The sequence below is a fragment of the Protomyctophum parallelum genome, assembly GCF_964188405.1.
Source record: "Protomyctophum parallelum genome assembly, chromosome: 10".
NCBI lineage: Eukaryota > Metazoa > Chordata > Actinopteri > Myctophiformes > Myctophidae > Protomyctophum > Protomyctophum parallelum.
The window spans coordinates 21552812-21578343 of record NC_139704.1 but is presented as its reverse complement, the minus strand read 5'-3'; the positions used below and the strand labels follow the sequence as shown (position 1 = coordinate 21578343).

Sequence of the window (25532 nt, the reverse complement as noted above, 5' to 3'; positions counted from 1 at the left end):
TCAGTGAAACCGTGCATGAGGGAAACGTCAACCTATTCATGTTTAGACCAAATTCTTGAATACCGCTGACCTTTCCAAAGCAATGTGAATACCTCTCGAATCTGCAGGTTAAGGAGCAGGTGGCAGTATAATATAGCTCTAATCCATATCCTAAAGAGTCATCAAAATATAAATAACTGATTAACCATTGATCTATACAACAGGAACAGCTGACACTGAGGGAGAAACAACTGTCCTTTACGCTGCATTTCCAGTCACTGCTGCCGTAATAACAAAAGCCTTTGTCTGTAGTGACATCACCACTTGACCGGACAGCGCACATGGATATCGGGGAGCCCAACAGTGCATAATCCCTTTGTATTCATATTCCGTGATGACTCAAGCCCACATGCTGGATCAACAAAAAAAAAGAAAATGCACACATTTCTTTACAGCGTCAGTTTCCTGTCAACTACTACGCAGACAGGAAGACCAGGAAACACACTATTGTACTAGAGGGCACTGGAGGAGTGTAGTCACACAACTGTGAGTACATTACCAACCTCCTTAGGGAGCAGTACGCGTAACAACAACTTCTCATCTCTACTTCCATTTGATCTACAAAGTAATACTGAGTCACTAACAGATTAGTCGACACACACGGTCTGAAAACAGACAGTACAAACAGCAGGTGATGGCGACAATCATCTCTGTCGGGTGGAAACCTCATATGTCCAAAACTGTGACTTTTCAGGAAAGGGGTGAAGTGGCCCTTTAAGGGTCCATTTGGATCCCTCATGGTTCCTGGACAGGATTTTGAGAAACTATTAAAAGCTCAAATCGACGATGGGCTAATAAAGGTAATATGGCTCAAATCAGCCATTGGGGGCATGGTTAGGAAACTCACCCTCTCCACATGATTGGTGTGTCTCACAACAACATCATAACCACGAAGGATTCCATTGATCTTATCGGCGGCTGGAGGATTCCATTTGATCACCAGCATCGACTCGTTCAGCTGTATGGTGACATTACGCGGGTACACCGATGGCACTGGGGACACAGCAAGGAAAGGATGGAGAAAGGTCACGTCTGAACTCACAACGGCAGATGCAAAAAATACAAAGGTGCAAAGCTACAGAGTATATTATATTTGTAGCTTTGTATCTTTGTAGCGTATAGTTGAAACCAGCTCAACTTTTTCGTAGCTTTGTAGCTACAAACGTCGGATGTATCTTTGTATCTTCATGTCGCTGGTTTCCATTGACAATGACATTTGCCCATGTGAACGCAGTCATACACGACTGGTTCTCAACGTCGGGTCAGTGGTCCAAATGGACCCTTACAGGGAGAGTGTAATTGTACATTCTCTGAGTTAAATAAGCAGTAGATTGGTCTCTAGTATAGTTTAATTCAGTGATTCTAAATCGTTTTAATTTCAAAGATACACGGTTTCATATGCATTAGGGGACAGATGAACGTGTTTTTTCTCCATGACCCCAATTTACACTGTAAAATCCTCAGTGTTAGTTTAACTCAGAGACTGTACAACAAGACCCGAGAAAGTACAAATGGTACACTCTCAGCGTTACAGACCTGTGTCCATTTAGACCCCTGGTGCTCTCCGGGGTCAGACCGTTGAGAATGAGTGGATTACAACATAAAGGGACTTCAATTAAAGAGCTATGTCGACAATAACGGAAAAAATGCGAGGAATGTGGAAACTCCAATTGAGCCGAGCCTCCACTATTTTGGATCAGCGCTTTACAGAGGCTTGCTATGTGAAGCACTAGAACATTTCTGGCACAGGCAAATATTAAATCTATCAACTGAAACATTCCTTCAGGAAGGAAGCCGTAAGCAGCTCCTCCCAGTAAAGTGCTGCCTTTTTTCTTGGTGAAACTGCTGCTGTTTCCTATGTGTCCCCTCAGGAAAAGCCAACAGATATAGTGGATGTGACACATCTAGGAAGAGAACTCCCGCAGTGTCCAGTGCAGGTAGGTCAGCCTAAGACCATGTTTTTGATGAGGCACTCTCTAACCTCATAAGAACTATTTCATACTTCGGCTATTCAAAAACAGGCTGTTTTTGACGAATCTTGAGAAATTGTGAAATAATGGTGACGATCAGCTAACATTTCGACAAATCTTGAACATTTGTAAAAAGATTTGGGAAATGTGGAAGTAGTTTGATAGGAACATGGAAGCCAGGTTTAATGTGGATTCGCTACAGAGGCCTATTTTGGAATCTGTCATGATGAAGAGCATAGCTTAACGCCTTTGCCAAGAAAGGTTTGACAGGGTTTTTGTCCCTGTCACTTCATTGCCTGTTGAGACACTCTTTGGTGCATCATCATCAAAGAAAGTGCAACTAGAACATGGTTCCTAGAGCATGCCTACCTCCCTCCGTGGTGTTGCTCTGAATCCAGAATGTGACGGGGGACGGTCCCACCTCATTGCTGCAGGACACACTAATGTTGTACCACGTCATGGCCTGCAGTCCAGGAACCTCGCTCTGGAATGCTGGGGGCATTGTGGTGACATTCACAAACCTGGTATTTGTCACTTCCCCTTTCCTCCGGCTAACTTCTTTAACCTTGGATAGACATGGAAAAACACGTGGGTTCCATTAATAAAATAGCAATGTTATCATAGGGCTGGAATCATCAACAAAATACAGTATATTGAGTGATATTTTGAAGATAGTTTGGGTGCGGTTATAGTAAGGCCAAAAATACAACATAGAACAGTCAGGTAACTTTACTGTAATGTAACCTAATGTAATATTGTACATTGAATATTTGGTTTGGACAGAACTTTGCCCACTCTTACATCGTTAATCATGTAATGTGACAATGCCGTTTAAGCTGAATCTGATAGGAATCTGGCAATGCACCCATTAACCATTCAATGACATATTAACGTACAAAGTCTGCATGTGCCCAGATCCCTGGAGCTTGGTGTGGAGAGTTTGTGCCAAGGGCTGTATGCATGTTAATCCGTCCATGTAACCAAAGGGGAATACCTAGGCTAAATTACAACTCTAAGGTATATTATCAATGTTGAAAATGAGTGGTATCCCCCTTTATGTCTTAAGCCCTATATACTTTGCTATTGGTCATATGACGGATAGTGAATCTACAAGCTCACAGCGTGACGCAAAGATATTTTGGTAAATTTACCCCTATAATGATATGTCCAAAATAGGACACCAGGTTGAAAGTGGTTAAAACCAGGAATAGACAAAGATCTGAGGCGATATCTAATCTCACATCATGATATAGATATAATTTTGATATATTGCCCAGCCCTTCGCTATCAGTGTGGTCAGTCAATAGAAAGCTTACCCTAATGTGACACTTGGAGAGTGGAGAGTAGCCATCATGTCCAGGGGTCCATCTCAAGATGAGTTTATTGGACTGCCTCTCCACTATGGTAACTTCAGAGACAGGACCAGGGAGCACTATAGTACAGACATCAAATAAATAAATATACTATTATTATTATTGTTTCTTATTGCACTTATTATATATACATATTCAGAAATGTGCTTTAGAGTCCAAAAAAGGTGCCCCCCACATTACCTCTGATGTTAATCCTAGCTTCTTGGGACGTAGCAACGCCTTTGCTGTTTTTTGCTTCGCAGCCGAAATACGTATATTTATCCTCACCTGTAGATGGAACATGATGAGTTTTGATTTGGAAATGTAGCACTACATTTCTTAAATAAGAACAGAATTGGACATCGTAAGAGGCAAACCTTTGATAGCTTTTGAATGATGAGATATTAAATGAAGATTTCCCACAGACCATCTACAAGCTTGCTTGCAATGCATTATGAGCTTGTGGACCAGCTTTTATTTATTACATAATTTAAAAACAAAAACAAATAATCTCTTTGCCTATAAAATGGGGACGACAGGGTTGTTAAGTGTCGGTCAGGTCAGGTGTGATGTGTCTAGAACAAAGGGACAGGAAAGCAATGTCAGATATAGCAGGGGAACTGGTGTGTAGGACGTACATGAAAATATTCATGATTAATCAGTCCTTTCCTCATCCGTCAACATTTCCTCATTCCTCAAATGTGCACCCAACAGACAGAACCTGATGTATCAAGCTACAATCAAAGCCTCTCCATGATTATACAGTATACTCTGACAACAAACCAGTTGCTTTATCTGTTACTAGCCAGTAGTCACACACTGACTACCCCTCAATGGCCACAAGGCTGGCCAGTTAGAAAAGGACAGAGATGGCTTCTAAATAATGTCTCTTCTGTGCTCTTATTTTTCTTTTTCTAGTGTTGATCTCGGAAACTGATGTTTTTGTTTACATTCCTCAAAAATATTGCAGACTAATCGGCCATGAGTTTCAGTGTCAGGAAGCAAACTAGGTCAAACACTGCCATATCATCCATGCATGCAGCCAGCGTTTGCATAATAAATAGGCTACATGCCGATTTCACAACCTAGGCCAGACTGGATTAGTCACATTCAAGATTCAAGTCGCATTCAATTCAAATCACTCCTCTTTGTATTTAAATCCCTAAACGGCTTTGCCCCTTCCTACATTTCTGAACTAATAACAGCTCCCCCTACCACCAGGACACTCAGATCCTCCACTCTCAAAATCATTGCAGTCCCCCATTCAAATATGAAAACAAAAGGTGATCGGGCTTTCTCTGTAGCTGGACCTACATTTTGGAATAATTTTCCACTCCACATCAAGGCTAGCCCCACCCTGGAGATTTTTAAATCCAACCTGAAAACCTTTTTAGTCTGGCTTTTAATACAGTGTGAGGTTTAGTGTTTATTGTTGTTCATTGTTTATGTTGTTATTGTGTTTGTTTTGGCCTGCTTTTTTCGATTGTATTACATGTTTTATGTTTTATTATTGCACTGTGATGGACTACGGTCTACCTGATCTGGAAAGCACTTTAGGTCAACTCTGTTGTTTTTAAATGTGCTATATAAATCAAATTGACTTGACTTGATCGACTTGACATCATAAATCACTTGGTCACATATCAAATCTTTGACTTTGGTGTGGTACTGTGGTAGTGGCTAGTGAGTAGGCTAAAGGGTTGTCATCTGGCGCAGCAGGCCTATGTGTGGAATGTGTCTCACCTTTTTCGAATTTGCCTGATTGGCTGTGAGCCACTTTCAACAAACAATTGCTCATCTACAAACTCACAACACAAGTCACATCATAATGCATTGTGAGTTTATAGATTGCCTATTTTTGCTATTTGTTGTAAGTAGGTTATAGCCAGGACTTATTAAGTGATTAAAATAAAAAGCCAGTCAGTCTTTTATGTATTTTTCTATCTGGCTAGGTACTAACTACAGTGATGGAGAGAGATGAGCTAGCACTGACATGCCAAATTCCACCAAAAACAGCTTCCCCTTTCCATCTCTCACCAGGCCAGATAACAGGTTTGTTGCCACAGTGTTTTACAGAAATATCCAAACCTTGTACGCCACCACATCAAAGGTGGTCTGGGATGAATTAATGATAGTCTCCCTAGCCAGACTGTTGCCTCCCACAATTTTCAAAAGCTTCCGTCATACAATGGGGAGCAACGAAAGCTCTGACAATGATCAGAGGATAAAGTGGATGTGACGCCTCCTCACTGCTTCCATTTTGGCTTGTGCAAACCTATATAGCTTGCTGCTATAAATGTCTTCCAGTGACATCATGATTATTAGTGAGGACCTATTATATGAAGATAGGTTGAAAAGTGGTGAAGTGGTCCTTTAATTGAACTATCAAGTGAATTGATTATTTAAAACAAATATTAAAAATAATAATAATCAATAAACATTATCGATACTCTACAAGCTCACAACGTCTAACCCTCGTCGTGCCAACTTCAACGCAAACGTTTACAGGACAGTTAGTTGCATCCTCGCTCGCTGTGCAACCAAATAAATAAAGCCTTCATTCTGAGGTCAGAAAAACCATGCTGGGTCTGCTGCTGGCTGGGGCATGGTGGGCGCTGGGCAATCTGCAGCCTGGTCACAAAGGGAGTTTCATAACGGCTTTGGCAGAGGGGCAAAATGGACAAAGCACCTTTAGTACAGTACATAACCCCACTGACAGCCTCACTTAAAGGTCATAGACTGTAGTGGGAAATATGAAATGGCTGATCTTTGTACAATGTCTCATTACTTTAACACTAGAAGGTCTGAAGAAAAAAGGGCAAAACTAGCATGTGCTTAAATTCATATTTAGAAAATGTTTCAGATGTCAAACATTTCTGAGATGATAGAATGGTGATGGTTGATGATGGTCATGGAAGGGGAACCTTCTGAAACCTTCCTGGGCAAAGATAATGAACTTCAAAATATTAAAAAAACGGTCAAAATGACCTCTCAGACCTTCTAGTGTGCATTCCATGCTGCTTTGTTATCAACTGAAGTACTTTTATATATCTGATTACAGATTACAACCACACACAGAGATTTTGAAAACATGACCAATGACAAAAAAATCCCATATCTGCTGGGCGAAGTACAACAATGTGCAAACACAGCAGCAAGATTTGTGAGTTGCTGTGATAGGAGAAGGATATCAAATGGAACACAACCACCCTAAAGACTAATCATTGTGTATATTCCTGCACTATACCTGCATCGAGTGACCTTGGTACATAGAATTTGATCTATTGAAGATTCTGACCTTCAAATGTACATAATTTTTGTTTTGATTGTATTGCTGTATTGTTGTATTGTTCTTTCTGCTTTGGCAATGTAAACGTATGTTTTCTCATGCCAATAAAGCCCTTTGAATTGAATTGATTGTTATGTGTAACCTCAAGGCAAGGTGTGCTATTTGAGAGAATGTCAATGGGTTTGGCCCTTCCCTGGACCCCCTGACACCTCCTTTTGTGCCTATTGTTTCTTCCTGTTTTAAGAAGGATGTCTGTGGGACATGTAGTCTTTTATGTAGAGTTCACACCACGGTGAGAGAAGCACAGAGTTAGCTCAGGGTGCATGCCCTCTTCCTCTTGGGCTTTGGGGACATGGCATTCAAGAGAAGCATGCTTGTTTTTGATAGTGTTGGATTCAGCTTCACTTGGATTGGATGTATATATTTTTCCCATAACAAAACCGAGACGGGCCTTTAAAATTGGTTTTCAACCACATGAACACTCGTGTCACAATTCTTGGGTGAACATTCTGCAAAGAAAGCAGATCTGCAAGCTCACATGGGGTCACATTATTTTTGGCAAATACTTTGGTGTAGAGTGAATGTATAGACCCTTGGAGGACGCCAGAACTAATTATATAGGGTTTAAGCTAGTTAAACTCACGGATCACACAAGTGTAAGCAAATAAAGGGAAATGAACAAAGGTCAACTAAACTCAGCCTTTCCCGTTTCATTTCACTTCACGTTTGCAAGTAATGGAAAAAACAAAAAAAGTTGAGATGTGGGAGTAACACAGCTGCTGGCCATTCAAATGGAAACATCAGAAATTAGTGGAGAACTTCAGTAACTGCAGAGTGGGCTGGACTGGAGGAGCCAAATGTATAATCTATATACCGGTACCCTGGACGTCTCACATAGTGGACACAGCAACCTGTAATTATCAGGTTTTGGAGCACTCCATACTTACTAGGCTAGACTTTTTTCCGATTTCACATCAAGGCATCAAACACAGGGCCAGATTTCTGCTCTATTCAGCCAAATAATTTTATGAATAAAGAAACTTTTTAAGTGGTTAAAAGAAGGAATACAGCTTTCTACTCCTCAAATGCTGTGCCTTAATTAGATTCGGTGAAAACTATTCCTATTTCCTTTTTTATGCCACTGTACTAAAGGGAATCTACAAAATGCTACAGCTTTGGGACAGGTCATTAAGCTGTCCTGCAATGTTGGCGAGAAGGCTTTCCATATCCTGAATGCTATAATTAAGTTAACTTCTCATAACAGAAGCAAGGAACCTGTAGTACTGCTGGCCCCCACATGGCCTATAAATAAATAATCACACCCGTGTGAAGTGAGGGGCGCTCTTATTATCTTACAACAACAATTACAACATAATGTTTGTTTAAGCAACGGGTGCTAATGTTTGTTTTAGTCCTCAAAACAAACATTACATTTCTCTTTATTGTCTATGGCGTTTTCTTATACAAGCATTGTTGAAAGACAAACATTAAAGCTGTATATAGGAGGGGCTAGCGCCCCTCAAAAATCACATTTGTGTGAAGTGAGGGGCGCTCTATATAAAGTAATAATGACAACACAAATAACTAACTTTAACTGATCTTATCATGATCATGTAAGATGACAACCAAACATATATACATACACACACATATACATATATATATGTGTGTGTGTGTGTGTGTGTGTGTGTGTGTGTGTGTGTGTGTGTGTGTGTGTGTGTGTGTGTGTGTGTGTGTGTGTGTGTGTGTGTGTGTGTGTGTATACATAATACATATCCTAGTCTAGTCTGAAGACGCTATGCAAGCTAGCGGTCATTCAGCACGCTCTGGACAGTCTGAACTCCCACACAACGTCCGGTGGGAACTGGCAGCCATTACTATAATCCACAGATCACCTGAACAGTCCATAAAGTAATGGGCTAATGGCCACCTTCTTGTTCCTGCAAGATCCTATTCAGTTTGCTCTCCCGAATAGACCGGCACCACCACCACCACTACAAGGGCTATGGTGTGCGTACAAGCATGCCCAAGCACAGTGCAATGTGCCTTTAAGAGAGAGATGAGCCTTGTAGAGTAGTCATGATGATGACTGATGATGGAAGTAAGTCATCGATCATCGTCAGAGACAGCAGAAAGAAAGCCTCTCTCCACATATCATGTCAGCTGTCATGCATCTGCAATTCCTATCTCACCATCAGGACTTTAGAAAATCACACCCGTGTGAAGTGAGGGGCGCTCTGTTCTTATCATCGTACATCATCATAGATCATCTCATACTGGCCAATCAGAATGCCTGTTGCCACAAATTTATGTCATATTTGGCAGACATTTGACCTAATGTCTCCTTTTATTGTCGATGGCAAATATGAGACGTGTGTGGACACGTTCATTGTCAATGGCATTTAATGTTTGTGTTGCGGACATTTTGTGGGGACAAAAGCTGTATATAGGAGGGGCTAGCGCCCCTCAAAAAGAGAGCCAAAGTTGTGAAAAGGACATCAAGCTCTAATGTTTATGAGGTATCTGGTTGGTATTGCAGAGATCTAAATCAGAGCGAGCTCTGCCAGCCTACCAGCCTCCTTTTCTAGCCCCTCCTCACAGGACAGTGGGACGTCCCATGAATGAAGTCTTTGTGGCAGGAGCCAACAGCCAACCCCCGAACACTCTCCCAGTGCAGAAGAGCAGAACCCCCCATCCCTTCACTGCTCAAACCCTTGCACACGCTGGAGCAAAACACAGCTCTGAACCTTTAACCCTCCCCCATCCACGCCAGCAACACAACCACTCACACACTTCACAGCAGGAATACCTTGCTGGGCCCCGGTGGTAAATGAAGGGCCATGAAGTAGCCTGGAGGAAAACGCTTATGTTACAAAATCACACCCGTGTGAAGAGAGGGGCGCTCTTATCATTATATACATCATCTCATGAACAACTGAATGTATGTGATTGGTTAGCGTTAGCCGATTTGCTCATCTATATATGACGTAACATTTCCCTTCATTGTCAATGGCATTTAATGTTTGTGTTGAAATGTACGTCATAATTGGTGGACATTTGACCTAATTTCTCCTTTCATTATCAATGGCAAATATGAGACGTGTGGGGACAAAAGCTGTACAGTATTATAGGAAGGGCTAGCGCCCCTCAAAAAGTGGATAAATGGAGAGGAAAGAATCCACTTCAGCTCCAGGCTGAGAACATAATGAGATTCCTAATAATGGCTTTCATTCCAGTGAAGGACCCGTACTTGAACTAATGTCTGACAACTAATGTTTGAGTACCACAGACGAAAAACAGTCTAAATTTCATTCTGACCCCTCCACAAAAAGGCCTCGTTGTCCTGACCCCTTATCTATAATTTATACATTATGGATAAATAGTGTGGACTTCGTCTGTGGTATTCCCAGTTTCACCAAAGTGACAATCTGTGATTGTTAGATAAAAGGAAACAGTGTCTGAGTAACACTGTTGTCAAAATGGTGTTATAAAGAGCATTGACTCTGCTTGACTGGGGGGGGGGGGGGGGGGGGATGATGACCATGGTGAAAATGTCATTGTAGTAAGCAGCCTGGCACACATGCTGAGGTTGCACATATAGAAAGCTTGCATGCTGAAGACCTACTCAACACTTTGTTACATGTGGACATACACAGTTAATTTAACTCTGAAAGTGTACTAATGTAACCAAATAGAGTCTATTTGGTTACATAGACCCTTGTGCAGTACTGTGTACTGTGTGTGCACTTAAATTCGACAAACAGGTAAATGCCAACTCAGGCAGATCGCCAAAATCAAACCCTTTCTCTCAATGCACTGCAACTCTCTGTAATCAGGAGTTGCTAGCTCGTCCCTCTCCAGACTACAACTTTCCCAAAATGCTGCTGCCAGACTCCTGACTCATTCTAGCCTCCCTTCATTGGCTGACAGTTCAATTTAGAATCAATTAAAAAACTCCACTGTTTGTTTATTTGTTTATTTTAAATTAGGCTACTCAGCTGACCAGATGCTTTTAAAAGTCCCGCGCACACGAAAAGCTAAAAGCTATGTTGGTCGCATTGTGGCTGATGTCTCTCACCTGAAGAAAAAAAGGGAATGTCCGTACACGATATGTTTGCTCTTTTTATTTTAAATGCAGAGTATCACGCTGGCATCTACTTTGTCTGAGTTTAATTATGACAAAGTTGTGATACAATTCGAAAATGCAACTATAAGGCTCTATACAGCCTGTTCAATGCTGTGTGAAGTCGGGTGGGCTAGTAGCCACTGCTATGAAAAATCCCTCCCACCGTGTCGGTGAGGGCCGAGCCAAAACAGCGTGTCATCGATAGTATCTCCCCTACGTCATCCCATTAGATCCCATGTTAAAAGCCCCTTGGGATTAAGCCCAAACAACGTTTCGCCCGTCCGGGCTTTCTCAAATTGAGAACTTCGGAAAGGACCTGTGCGGACATTCCCTTTTTTCTTCATTTGATCATTTTTGGGTCCAGCACCGTATTTAAAAACTGGGAAGTGGGAATGTGCATATCTTATTCCTTTTTAGCATGATGTCTCTCACCTGCCACAGTATAGTTGCTGGGTGATGCGTGAAAGTCACTGACGGCTAATCCATCTCGGAACCAGCGGATGATGACAGGGTTGGGGGGTCCAATGGCCTCACAGGACAGGATGAAGGACGTGTTCCTTGTGACGTTCCTGTCCTCTGGATGTTTGATGAACGTTGGGAGACCTAGAAACCGACAGAGTGGACCAGCGAAAATGCATCAGTACTGTAACCCAGACACACACGGGTGGCACCGATATGGTTCAAAGGGTAACCAACCAGAACACTCTGCCCCTAGTCTCTCTCGAGACACAAATTCAAAGGAAAAGAGGGCGCTGTTTTTCCTTTATTGTTTGACGATGCATGGGTTCTCAGATTGCTCGGCGGACTGCTCGCAGTTCTTGTCTTCTAGTATTCGTTTTACTTAGGTCAAGTTTAGCAATAAGTCTAGGTTTAGGCATAGTTTTACTGAGGTTAAAGGGGGGATGTCACAGCCCGAGATTAACATTGCTGATAAGGTACATCACGTGGTCTGAATGAAAACGATTTCAAACGGCACGTGACTATATCTCAGGCTCTGACGTGACCTAGCATCACGCAAGCTGAGTGGCTAGCGCACTAAAGGCTACTAGTTTTGAGGTAACTTTTTGTGTCATAGGTGAAAGTATCTTATATATATCTTATAATATTTTCGCTCGGAAATCTTCGTTACAATGACATTGAGTTGACGTGTAAGTTTTAGGGTAAACTGTTGCATAATCGCAATTTCGCGTGACGAGTTCCTTGTTCTCCGTCCTCCCCCCGCTGACATGGCCTCAAACACGGTGCTGAACCTTCACAGGTTACCACTGCCTGTCTAGCGCCACAGCGCCGGGCTAACCTGAGCCCTCTCTCTCTCTCTCTCCCATGATCACCCATACAAGTTGATCATTATAGCCTAATTATAGCCTAAATAACGCTATGTCAATGATTAATGAGATGAAAGTTTCATTATACTTCTGGTGGTGACGAAGACATCACATGCCTTCTGAATGTGGCTATTGGAGAGCTCCAAGTTGCGCACGGATACTTGTTATTTTTTCCAGTGGTTCCTAAATGCTAGTTTCTTCGAATATATCTAATCTTCACAAGTTGTCGGGCTGTGATGCGTTTTATTATTATTAGAGAGAGAGAGAGAGAGAGAGAGAGAGAGAGATACGGAGGGAGAGAGACTGGCAAGGCAGTCCGTACGCGCGCTGATGGCTGATGCAAGACGCATGTGTGTGTGTGTGTGTGTGTGTGTGTGTGTGTGTGTGTGTGTGTGTGTGTGTGTGTGTGTGAGAGAGAGAGAGAGACCGCCCCCCCATATCGGTGTGTGTGAGAGAGAGAGAGAGAGAGAGAGAGTGTGTGTGTGTGTGTGTGTGTGTGTGTGTGTGTGTGTGTGTGTGTGTGTGTGAGATAGAGAGAGAGAGTCGAGAGAGAGAGAGAGGGCTCAGGTTAGCCCGGCGCTGTGGCGCTAGACAGGCAGTGGTAACCTGTGAAGCTCCAGGGCTCCAGCACGGAGCCCAGCTGTTCAGCACTTAAGCCGTGTTTGAGGCCATGTCAGCGGGGGGAGGACGGAGAACATGGAACTCGTCACGCGAAATTGCGATTATGCAACAGTTTACCCTAAAACTTACACGTCAACTCAATGTCATTGTAACGAAGATTTCCGAGCTAAAAAAACTAAATTGGTTGACACTTTCAAACATTATGAAGCTAAGTCTGACACCAAAACCACAAGCATGAGTTGATAGCCACCAGGAATGCTAACTCGCAGAGCCCAGAGGCGCCCAGATAAAAGATCAATTTCATTGGTCAAATTGTGCGATCCCGATCTGACGTCATAATCCAAGATGCTAATTTTAATAGCCTTATTACCTCCCTCCCTTATTACCTCCCTCAGTTTTACTGAGGTTAAGGTTAGGAATAAGGCTAGGTTTAGGCATAGTTTTACTGAGGTTAAGGTTAAGAATAGGTTTAGGATTAGACATACATTTTACTGAGGTTAAGTTTAGGAATAAGGCTATGTTTAGGCATAGTTTTACTGACGTTAAGGTTAGGAATAGGTTTAGGATTAGACATACATTTTACTGAGGTTAAGTTTAGGAATAAGGCTATGTTTAGGCATAGTTTTACTGACGTTAAGGTTAGGAATAGGTTTAGGATTAGACATAGTTTTACTGAGGTTAAGTTTAGGAACAAGGCTAGGTTTAGGCATAGTTTTATTGAAGTTAAGTTTAGGAACAAGGCTAGGTTTAGGCATAGTTTAGGAATACCTGGTGGCGACCGCTCTGAGGTCGCCGAATTGTGGGGCGAGTGTTTTGAGGGGCAAGCGTTCTTGTATAAACATGAGTCTCACCTTCTACATGGAGGACGACAGGCTGAGATTCTACCATGACGTCACTGATATTCAGTCTGCAGCGGTAATCCCCAGCATCCATTCTCTGCACAGGTTTAATGCTGCAATATACAGTACGTACAGTACATGAAGATTCATGAACTCTCTTTCAAGAGGCCTCCACAGAGGTTGGCTGAAAATTCAAAATGTGTTCAGCTAGAAAAATGTTGCATTGTCAAATGCTAGTTTATATCTAAAGTCACTTTTAAGTTTATCGACACAGTGGTGTCGATAAACTTGATGTGAAAGAGTTATTTTCCGTACAAGCTTTCACACATTGCTATTTCGAAAGAAATTACTCAGAAAATGTAGAAGGAATATAAATATACTGTTTCTCTGTCTCTTGTGCAAAGTATATTCGCAGTCATCTACACGTATATGCACACTAGTCACATACGACAAGGCCACATGCCAGTGTAGCAATGGAATGATGTCTTCCCATGCAGCCATACTGCTGTTACCTGACTGTGGATAGAAGAGTATTAACCCCATCTGTAGATGTCTGCAGGTCATTGATCACAACCCCCGAGTTGGCTGCCAGGTCCTTGTTGTTCTTCACCCAGACGATGGTGGGCTCCAGCTTGGCATCGGGTATGTCAATGGAGCAGTTGAACTTGGCCTCGCGTCCCTCTGACAGGTGGATTGAGCCTATTGTTGGCTTGAAGTGTAGACGTTTGATGTCATCCTGGCTCAAGTGCAGCTTGGGCACGTGGTGGCGTACAATAAGGGCCTCAGATGTCCTAGTGGGCAGGGGAGAGCGCCCATGGCGTCCAGGACGATAAGCATCAGCCTGTACAACAAACACACCCCTGTGGTGCAGACCTGCAAGAAGTCAAATCAAAGTTCATGTGTCATTGCAAAAGTACAGTATGTACAGCATGGTAGAAGTTATTATACCTAGCAATGACATGCTTAGGTGGTGTTACAGTATATTAAGAGTTTATTCTATTCTATTAAACAATCTATTATGATGTTTAAGGTATTATAAAGAAACATTTTGTAGTGCAGTGTTCCTGTTATCTTTTAGGTGATTGTTCAGCAAGGTCAAGATCATAACAATAAGCCTTAAATGGTATTATGTTGGTGAAATCATATGTTCGGGAGAAAACAATTCTAAAAGAAAACGGTAGTAACTAACCATTTGCTTAGTTATAACAGTGGTTTTGTAGGATTCCAGATGGTCCCCAGCTAAATGCTAGTTTTATAGGAACTAAATGAACCCTTACAGATCTGTAACTCTGAGAGCTCTTTGCATACCAAACTGCTTGACTCCTTGAAATTAAAAAGTTTGAGAACCTTCAACCATTGAGTTATATTAGCTACATTAATGCAATGGTTCTCTGCATGGGGTTGTCCAGGGGTGAGGGGTCCTTCACATGATTACAGGGAGGTCAAGCCAGCTTAAATGATCTATAGTTCATCTTCACCACCACTACTACAACAAATACAAACTGGAGTTTAAATAAATAAATAACCAAATCAGACCAAAATTAATATTGATATAGCCTATATGAAAAAGTTTGACAATCACTCCTCAGAGCTGTCAAGACCAGACAAGATTGAATTGTGCAGGGCAGGCATATTCATCTTTGATAATTGATAGTCCTGCATGTGTTCGTGACAAATAATTTCATATTTTGATATTAATCATATTCATATCACTCTTTAATCAGGCCTGGCAGTGGGCAGAGATGTGACTTCTTTTTTTTAATGGTTTTAGGTCTATATTTATTGGTCAGAAATTTAGGAAAGATCGAGCGCACAAGCACCGATCGATTTTAACTTATTGTTTTTTATTTCTTGCATGTAGCCATAGCCTACTGCCTACATGTTTAAGCTTTAATTTGGCAAATGACTATGGCATTGGGAATTAACTATAGCATACGTTTAAGCAATTTTAATGGGTTCCAGATGTTGCGCACACTAGCCTATACAGTACTGACATAAAGTAACAACGGTCTCTAGGTTGCTAAATTGAGTCCTATTATTTGCCTTGCAACAACATTATCAAATAAAACGATAAGAATACATTCGATATTTTAACCAAACATCTTACCTCTGACTGGATTCACAGCAATAAAGGCAATGGTGACGGTCGCTGTAGAGAAGAAAATCCCAAACCAAGTTGGAGCCATGGCCATCACACATATGCTGGCCTCTTCAATTCCACAATCACTACAGTGTCACTATTTTACACGTGTCAATATAACAGTAATGTTGTTCAACATCGCACACCAGCGTCACTTCTATTCGTCCAGCTAGTTCTGATGCATATTGCAGTTTGACCAAGAGAACTCATGGAGCAGCGAGCACAGTTAACTTTCTCTTCTGACTGACGTCAGAACAGGGATCCCATGAAGGGAGAATGAAGGCGGTTCTTGAGTCTGCAAACATTAGTGAGTGAAGAAAACAACAGTTGTCCACAAAATAGAGTAGGCTAATGTTATCCCGCTCCAACTTCCCCCTCTGGAATCAGCACAATAGTCTATTGTAGCAGGCCTATATATTATGGTTACATTATTTGTCACTGCCATTGCACAGTAAAATCTTCAAATCAAAGTTAGGCTACAACTCCAGTTACAAATCGGTAAAGTATAGGTAACACTGAATATTTTACAGTGTGTCTTGGATGTTTGTAAAAGAGGACCAAAAAAAGACAATTTTATTGTTAAAAAATGTTTTTATTAAGCAAAGTCTGTGTAATTTGCCCAACACCTCCACCACGTGGTAGGATAGGCGTACTGCATGCTTGGCTAACAAGAATAAACTAGAATTGATTTGAACTGAAAAGAGAATAAAATGCAGACCTGTAGGTTCTAGACTTGTGGAGCTCATTAATTATAAAATTAAAAATAAATACTAATTTGTAACTACCTAATCTGGAACTTTGGAAGATATGTCCCCTCCAGGCAGTAATTAACAAGTAGCTCAGGGTCACATCAAACAGCTGTCTTCATCATAACAGAGACATCACATCAAGGTATTTTATATTTAGTCTGTATGACAGTGACAGATAACGAGCTTTGACAACAAAGCTAGCTCACTTATTGGTGGAGTGAGGGTCGTTGACTCGTTTTACTACTGTGTAACTGTGTAGGCCTATATGTAAATCAATTTTGAAATACAAATATTATCATAATTACTGACAGAATGATTAGACTGTTTACAGTATGTATCAATATACAAATAATTTATTTTCAATCTTAGCCTTTCTGGCATTTGCCTTCCACAGTATAGGCTAATGTACATTAACCACGTACTGTAAACCCCTATGAGCTTGTCGATTGGCTATTTTCATCAAAAAGGTTTCCCCACAGTAACAGAAAACTGAAAATACACTAGGCCCTGAGGGACTACACTCAAAAAGCACAAGCTACTGGGTCTGGAGTCTGGACTGGCCTGGATTGATGGTTCTGTCCTGGACATTGTGGGCTTATAGATCTGATACTTTATAGGTACAGTTAGCCCTACCGCAACTCCAAACTACTCCTTTCTGAATGGCTGTGATTGACTTGTATGACATAAAAGCAACATCCAATCATGTTTTCTACTCGTTTATATGATGTTCTTGCATAGTATTGTATATTTGTCATCAAATGCTTCAAAGAATTGAGTACAAAAGGCACAATGAAACAAGCCATATAGACTTTCTTGGATAAATCCTATTTAGCAGACCTTGTACTGTATTGTACTACTTCCCTGTTCTTGTCTAATGCAAACTGTTAATAAAGTATTCAATCAATCAATCAATCAAATAGCATGTTGACAGGCTTCATCTGCTATAGCGTGCACCTCCAAAACCGCTTTTCACTCCTGCCCATCGGGGGAGCTAATCGTCTAATCGTACAAACTATCTCCCCCGCAGCTTCTGCATGTCCTGCACCCAACGACTGACACAGCTCTGGGTAGGCTGCTATAGGTAACCCGGCCTGTCAGGGATTTGGCGCTCTTTTCTAGTTGACTTATTCACTCTCTGGTGGCAGAACGCTCCATATTTTGTCCCACACTTCCCTGTAAGCAGAAACAGAAGATCCAGTTTGACACACCAAAAATAGCAGATCTACAAGCACACAATGCATCGTATCAACGTGTTGTGAGCTTGTAGATAAGATTATTTTTGCGCAACACTGACGCATGATGGATTATATCATCTATGTCGGGTGGAAACCTTCAAACCTCATAAATTCAACACTGTTTCTTTCAGGACTCATTTCAAATTCAAGAGTAGCAACAGTAGCAGACAGTAGCAAAATGCTTCACTTACATACCTTCTCATGGTCTTATTTACATTGTCTCCACCCAGCAGCATGTTGATGTGGTATTCCAACTCCTGGAGACAGACAATACCAACATACATGTAAATATTCATATATTCTTTTCAACCCTCATACGTGTATCAACTTTCTTTTTTAATCAACATCAACTGAGAATATAAACTTGTTGAGACAAAATAAGTTAACTTAAAAAAAATATATATATATATATTCTTAGTTTAGATACAGAGCTAAGTTACATGCAGAGTGATGATCTTACATGCGAGATGTTTCTGACAACTAAAGTGAAAAGTGTCAAACTGGCTTCTTGCCTTGTTGATGTTTCTGAAGCGATCATTTGAGACCCGCAGCCTCATCATCTCTATCTGGAAGTGAATGAAGAAGAAATAAGCTGATATGTACACCAGACAGTGGCCTTGTGGTTACAGTCTCCACCCTGAAACTGGGAGGTCGGTGTTCGATCCCCGGCCGGGTCATACCAAAGACTGTAAAAATGGGACCCAATGCCTCCCTGCTTGGCACTCAGCATCAAAGGGTTGGATTGGGGGTCAAATCAACTAATCAAATGATTCCCGAGCGTAGTATGACTGTAGCTCCTTGGCTGCTCACCGCTCTAAGAGATGGGTCAAATGTGGAGAACAAATTTCACAGCGGTAACGTGTGTGACAAATCATACGACTTTATATCAAAGCCCTATCAATTCCCTTTAATCAATACAACATTATTTTAACTGTATGGTACAGTATCTTAATACAATAACTAGTACATCTGTGGTTGGATGTGGTCTCCCATTGAGACAACCCTGGTTGACAACTTAAGTAGTACTACCTGAAGCTCGTAATTGCAAGATTTTCCTCAGGTCAATAGCAGGTGAACAGCTTTGAAATATCTTCACAATACTGAAAAGATGCATTATTAAACAAAGTTTCAGAAAGATTATTTTATTCTTTTGCATTTCTGCCTTAGAGCCAGGAAATGCAAGAAAGAGAAGGGATGAAATGCAACGAAGAGCCTCGTGATCGTCAATTAGAACCTGGAGCAGTGTAAGGACTATATATAGCCTTACTTACTACTGTGGTATGTGCTCTTACCAGGTGCAGCCACCCACACTTTGTTTTAGACATCATTGTGATATTTTCTACCTCGACCACTGATGAGTGATGACTACATGCAGATTTACCGTAATGTTCATTAGTTCGAAAAATTACGCCTGCATAATCTGTGCCATTTGGCTGATTATGCGAATTATGCAATTCCGTAAACACATTTGTCTGGAGGGCCAAATTAGTAAATGATGTTACATTTCCATGTGAAGGGACACGCTGGCAATAGCCTACGTTGTGTCAGTAATGCAATCTTCTCATATTCGTCAAGTACCGTTGCTTCCTCGATGCATGTCTGCGTGGCAGTGGTCGTGACAACAGGCACCATCTCCTCTTTCATCTCCTTCTGCAGCTGTTGCATCTCCTCCCACACCTTCCACACCTGTAGCCTCTTGCTCTGGACCATGTCTGTGTAGCAGACAGCAGTCCCATCGTCCTGCAACGGTCCTAGAAGAACTGTCTCCTGGTGAACCCCTAGGAGGGACACACAGGAGCCACGGATGAGTGTTGTAACTTGTAGCTCAGTGATTCTCAACATTTTCCATTTCAAGGACCCACCAGTTTGATCTCGGGGACCGCATTCTTCACTGTCAGTGTTAATTTAACTCTGAGAGTGTAGAGCCAAGTGGACCCATATAAGGGCCCATTTGTACAGTGTTGTACCTTTCACTAAGCGACCTCAGGTTGAACTTTATTCAATGTTTGAGTTCTTAAAAATCTTAAAAAGTTATCTCTAGGAAGTTCTTGTTTTTTCTTTCTTCCTTTTTTTCTTAAATCTTAGTATTGTGCTGTAATGTTAATCTGGATTTCTGTGACAGGCCCTGCCCCCCTTTTGGCCAATGAGCAACCTTTCCACCAAATGTTCTGAAAATTTGTTCAAGAAAGACAGACAGACAGACAGACAGACAGACAGACAGACAGACAGACAGACAGACAGACAGACAGACAGACACTGACTGACTGACTGACAGACCTGCGTGTGTGCGTTGTGTACTGTACTGTCTTTTCTAATAATAGTTATTGTACCTCGATCTTCTGGAATTCTTATGGATGGTACATTCTGGAATTCGGTTCGGACACTGAAGGTGGAGAATACAATTACGTGAGAATGAATAGAGATTTTGACAATGTTTTCTAAAAGTAAATATAAGCTATTTTCAATTTAAGCATTACATTTGCAATTTAACTTAAGCATTTAGCAGACGCTCAAGATCCATAGCAACTTACAAAGTGAAATAATTACTTCACCCTTGAGCACCAAAGTCTGACGTAATTTATGCATCCTACCTGGGTCACGTTTTCTCCCCCATTCTGAATTGCCATAGACGTGTTCTTCGCCAGTAACAAACTATATGAAATATGAGTGACTGACTATCGTAAACAATACAGAGCCTCCTCCCTGTCCCTGACAATATTGCCGGGACCTTCGTTAATTTTTGGACCACAATTCTTATATGAGACGATTCTAAGATGGCCCAATGTTATTCTCCATAGAGAAATTATTTCCATGACCCTGGGGATGAACAAGTGACGTCAGAATGTCTGTACTTATTAGTCAACAAACAACAAAGTGTTACAGAAATGACATGTAAAGTAACTTGAGCAAGTACACTTCAAACATAGCATTCATCGAAATAACATACAGTACTGTCTAAATAACGTACTTACTGTATAGCACGTGTGAACATCATAGAGGTGTCAGTACCTGTGGTTCTCCTTCAGGGCTCTCCTATCTTCATCCTCCAGGCTGCACACCTCCTCTTCAGCTTTCTCCAGCTTCTCCATCGCCGCAACGCCATGGTCCCATGAGTCTCCCAGTGGAGACCTCAGCCACTTCACCATGAACACATACAGTGTCAATATGTCTATAATTTAGTGTGTCCCTGGGTCTGTCTGTCTGTCCGAGCACGACAATAGCGTTCAAAGTGTCACTGTTGCACAGCCTAACACACACACACACACACACACATATTAACTGTGTGATGATTTGGGGTGTTACAGTACAGTACAGTACAGTAGAGGGACCCCCTGGGGACCCCCACACGGTAACTCTGTCATTTCTCAAACATTTCGGACGCGGAGCGGCTCGCTGGAACCAGGCCGGCCCCCTGGGTGCGTTCCTGGGGTCCCGATCTGGATGTTCTGGGGGGGGGACACCCCGGGGACCCCTACACGGTAACTCTGTAATTTCTCGACCGTTTCAGAAACCGGTGCGGCTCGCCAAAACCCGGGCCGGTACCCTGGACGCGTTCCTGTGGGTCTGAAACTTCCGGGGACCCCCCGGGGACCCCCACACGGAGTTGCATCACTCACTTCACACTGGTGTGATTTTTTATTTTATTGGACAATAATCATGCATCGATAATGCTCACAAGCTTGTATATCTGTATACATCATGTTTAACTGATACATGAGAAGCACTGGTCAAGGTTTCTGTTGTTGCTATGTGATTATTGACAACAAGTTTGAAGGACAGCAGCATTTATTTAAAAATGATAATAGCCTATTATTTTGTAACCTTCTGCCACTTGGCCCTCTCAGAGCGCCTCAAAATGTAGTCTCTCTGCTTCTCCACGCCATAAGCACAGGCAACACCGTGTGATTTCCTTTGAAAATGATGTAACATCATCAACAAATAAGGCAGTATAGCTACCGGTACTCCAATTGGGTGAGAGGTTTGTGGATTTCGTGAGTCATGTGACAATGACCGTCAAACAGGATTATCATGTTCTGTACAGTTTGCCTGTAATATCTTCACAAATTTGTGGGAGGGGAATTTATTTTTGCATAAATCAGTGATGTTGAACCACCTTTATGTCTGTGTGTTGTTTCAAAATATTGAACCAATGGAAAGTAGTAAAAAACACTTTCCTGAAAAATGACCATTTTGGAGTTAGGTGGTTTCTTCCCGACAGCAGAGTTATTCACCTACCTAGACATATTTAATTATGTAACACACAATGCTAATTTAATTTAGCCTAATAGACCAATCATAATTGCTTGGAATTAAAGCAGTGCAAAATGAGTGTACTTGGCCTTGACCTTGTCCTGGAGAGATGACTGGGAGGCCATGGTGTCATATAGGTACAGGTCATAATCTACCTAAAAAGTAACAGAAATAAAAAATACGTAATTATAATTATTGATAATGAATTAATAATGGATTTCAGGAGATGATGAATCATTTTCGACCTAGCATCCCTACTTTGGGCTGCTTTAGGCAAAAAATGTTCAGCAAAAACAGATCTACAAGGTCACAATGCGTCACGATGCAACTGTCATGAACAGTGGATGTCATCCACAGTCCACAACCCATATACTTAGGCTATTCGAAAATAGCCGATCTACAAGCTCACAACGCCTCTGTGAGCTAGATCAGCTACTGCCAACAAATCTTGTAAATATAATATTATTTATATTATATTAAAATATTTCGGAAACATTAATAGCATCTTGTATAATAATAATAATGAATTTAATAATAATAATGAATTGCAGACAAATAGAGGGATAGCCTACATATTGTCTCTGTCGGGTCGAAACCTCATATGTACAACGGTTACTTTTCAGGATTCAAATTCAAATATAGCAAAAGTAGCAGATGTACAAGCCTGCATTTTGTGCTCTTATATCTGCTACTTAAAAAGTTAAAATATGGAGTCTATGCATGGAGATAAGAGGTTTCTGTCCGACAGCGACCACATATTCATTTGGGGGTGCTTGACTTAAAAAGAAAAGAAATGGAAATGAAAAAGAAACCTTAATTTCCCTCAGGATGCCTCCAAATATACGTGAGCCGTCACACACATCGTCAAAGACGTCACTGTAGACCGCAAGGCGGTCTCCACTGGTTCCGCACAGTTTCTGCAGTTCCTGGGCATTGAATCACACGTGCACGCGCGCACGCACGCACGCACGCACGCACGCACGCACGCACGCACGCACGCACGCACGCACGCACACACACACACACACACACACACACACACACACACACACACACACACACACACACACACACACACACACACACACACACACACACACACACACACACACACACACACACACACACACACACACACATACACATACACACATACACACACACACACTTTTCTGTGGGTCATCTTATACTGTTCAGTATACTATATACTATTTTCCCATAGCCTATTTATGTACAGTTTGTGATGTAAATGTGACACTGTACCCTTTCCAGCTTCCTCTGGTGCATCTCTGCAGCTCTTCTACCAGTCATGATGCACCTGGGCTCCCACAGCCTGGTGTTCAGCAGGCGAGGATGGCTGGAGCAGCCACTGTGCTGCATGCTGTCTCCCTCTAGTCCAGGTGACTCCGTCTGGACTAGGCGTCTTTGTGAGGCGTCTAACAGCGGGGTTAGTGTATCATACAGTAACTATACAGTAACTGTGGATTTAATAATAATAATAATTGTTGTTATTATTATTATTATTTGAATCAAAACGAACTACACCACTCACTCACAACACGTCACAATGAGTGTTGTGAGCCTGAAGGATCAGCAATTTTTGCTATTATTCTGATCCTTGTTGAATCTTAACCCTGGCTATAGTGGCTAATCCATATTACAATTAAAAAAAAAACACTAAAATCAAACTAAAACTAAACCTTAAAAAATAAAATAAAACTAAACTAGCTAAAAGATTTTTCTAGATTGGTTTCATTATTTCTAACCTGACAAAATAAAAACGACGAATGAAAAATGCAAAACCCTGGTCTACAGCGAGTTAGAGTGTCTTTTTCATTTATGTGATGACTTACCAGCTGTGGAGTCTTCTTGTTCAGATAAGCTGCCATTTGATGCCACTACAGCAGTGGTGTGAATGACCTCAGAGAGAGAGTTGTCCATCGGCTTTGCACTGACTACTACTAGATGTGCTTTCTTCTGTCTCTGTAGGAGGGTCTGGGGACTTGGAGCTGCTTTGCAGCCTTCAGATGACCTCCAGAAAGGCTGTGCTGTTGTCTTGTCATCTTGGGGGTGTTTTGGGGGGGTCAGGCTGTGGGGGCCCAGGTGACCGGCACAGTAGGTGAGGATGTCAGCCTTGTGTCCGGCCTCAGCAGCAAGGAGCAGTCTATGGAGGTCTCCGTGTAGCTTTGGTTTGCAGTTCGACATGGCTTAGCCTGTAAATAAAACACAGAATATTTTTTGCAAAGCTCACATCGGTAATTGTGTTAATTGTGCCACTGTATAACAATGCATAATTGAACAGACGAGTTTAATTATATATTATCAGTATCACCACTAGGCAGATATTATCAAGTATTTTAGTCTATACTACAATATAAATGTAGGCCTATATTATGTAGGCCTACATATTATGTAATATTACCAGTAATACGCCTTAAAGGCGATAAAGCGACCATTAGGGCAGAGACACTACCGGAATAATGTCAAGAATGGGTAAAATTAATTCAGTAATATTAATTAATATCAATTAAACTCTACAACAGTTCTCTTAGCAAAATACAAGCATTATTATTATTAGTGGTAGGCTACTGTTCAACGGGGGACAGCGCTTCTTTCACCTGGCATATCACTGTTGATTCATTCTGGTTTAGTATTAGCACAACTCGCCAAACCTGGCAAACCATGCGCTTATTGTGACAGACGTGCTGACTAGTGGTAACTCAATTGGAATAGTTTTTAACTTTAAAATGCTGCCTGTAGAGGGGTAGTGAGCAAACAAAACGTGTTTCGTTATTTACTAAATTACAGTAAATAATTATGCTTATACTTACCCGTGGATGAAAATGCTGCGTAAATGGTTAGTTGAACGAAAAATCTGCAAGTGAAAGCTTGATATTCTGTTCAAACTCAACTCAAAAATGAAAAGTTACTTTCATGTGCACAAACTAAAGTTTATCGTCTGCTCACTGTCTGCTAAACCAGCAGACTGAGACAGGGCAGGTTGTCAAGACACCCGGTGTCAACTCAACACCAGACTGTAATATGAACACATGCCACAAGATGGTGCAAATATACATCAAGGCCACAATTCACCTTACTCCTTGCAAAAAAGAACAGATGTACAAGGATCTGTTCTTTCTGTCTGCACATCATGGGACAGAGCTGTGTATATAAATGACATTGACCATGACCTATATCAAGCATTTCGAGGGTTGGAACTCAAAGGGCTTATAATAATAATAATAATAATAAAATTATATAGCGCTTTTTTAAGTACTCAGTCACTTTACATCAATGTGGGGGCCAGGGGGACAGAAAAAAAGTGGTTAGTCATGGTCAGTATCATATCAGTATAATTGCCAGTGTCAATTATGACAGTATCATATCATGATCAGTATCATGATCAGTATATCATGTCAGTATTACGGGGAAAAAACACAAAACGTTAGAGTATGGAGATAAGACGTTTCTGCCAGGCAGCGACAATGTCCCCCTTTCCCTGTTGTTGTCGAGGTGGGAGAGGGTGCCTTGCAGGACCCGAGAGATGGCGTCATCCATGTGGATCTGTTGGGATGGAAGGTAAACTGCAGTGGGTC

The 25532-nt window shown here is 41.6% G+C and overlaps 4 protein-coding genes across 4 annotated transcripts in view; all 4 read right to left on the bottom strand.

Moving 5' to 3' along the window:
- mertka (c-mer proto-oncogene tyrosine kinase a) overlaps positions 1 to 16002 on the bottom strand; it is a 36283-nt gene extending 20281 nt beyond the window's left edge. The window contains exons 1-8 of the mRNA XM_083775336.1: positions 15669 to 16002; positions 14074 to 14434; positions 13574 to 13674; positions 11209 to 11379; positions 3563 to 3649; positions 3326 to 3441; positions 2379 to 2574; positions 887 to 1032 (exon numbers count right to left, since the gene is read on the bottom strand). Coding sequence (XP_083631462.1) covers positions 887 to 1032; positions 2379 to 2574; positions 3326 to 3441; positions 3563 to 3649; positions 11209 to 11379; positions 13574 to 13674; positions 14074 to 14434; positions 15669 to 15753 — 1263 coding nt within the window. The 5' untranslated portion in view covers positions 15754 to 16002. The remainder of the gene's footprint in view (positions 1 to 886; positions 1033 to 2378; positions 2575 to 3325; positions 3442 to 3562; positions 3650 to 11208; positions 11380 to 13573; positions 13675 to 14073; positions 14435 to 15668) is intronic.
- Positions 16003 to 18116: 2114 nt separating this feature from the next.
- LOC310865726 (uncharacterized protein) lies at positions 18117 to 22062 on the bottom strand (the record flags this gene model as incomplete). Its single annotated transcript, XM_083774936.1, has 5 exons — positions 22032 to 22062; positions 20695 to 20932; positions 20016 to 20068; positions 19264 to 19463; positions 18117 to 18251 (listed from the first exon to the last, which is right to left on the bottom strand). Exons 2-5 carry the CDS (start codon positions 20829 to 20831, stop codon positions 18117 to 18119), a joined length of 525 nt encoding a protein of 174 aa, XP_083631062.1. The 5' UTR covers positions 20832 to 20932; positions 22032 to 22062.
- LOC310865144 (uncharacterized protein) lies at positions 21989 to 24808 on the bottom strand. Its single transcript, XM_083774156.1, has 5 exons — positions 24768 to 24808; positions 23790 to 24149; positions 23200 to 23372; positions 22749 to 22862; positions 21989 to 22091 (listed from the first exon to the last, which is right to left on the bottom strand). The coding sequence occupies exons 2-5, from the start codon at positions 24139 to 24141 to the stop codon at positions 21996 to 21998; spliced, it is 735 nt and encodes a 244-aa protein (XP_083630282.1). The 5' UTR covers positions 24142 to 24149; positions 24768 to 24808; the 3' UTR covers positions 21989 to 21995.
- A 577-nt stretch (positions 24809 to 25385) lies between these two features.
- pde10a (phosphodiesterase 10A) overlaps positions 25386 to 25532 on the bottom strand; it is an 88598-nt gene continuing 88451 nt past the window's right edge. Inside the window, exon 23 of the transcript XR_014569896.1 lies at positions 25386 to 25500. The gene's annotated coding sequence lies outside the window, so the exon portion shown is untranslated. The remainder of the gene's footprint in view (positions 25501 to 25532) is intronic.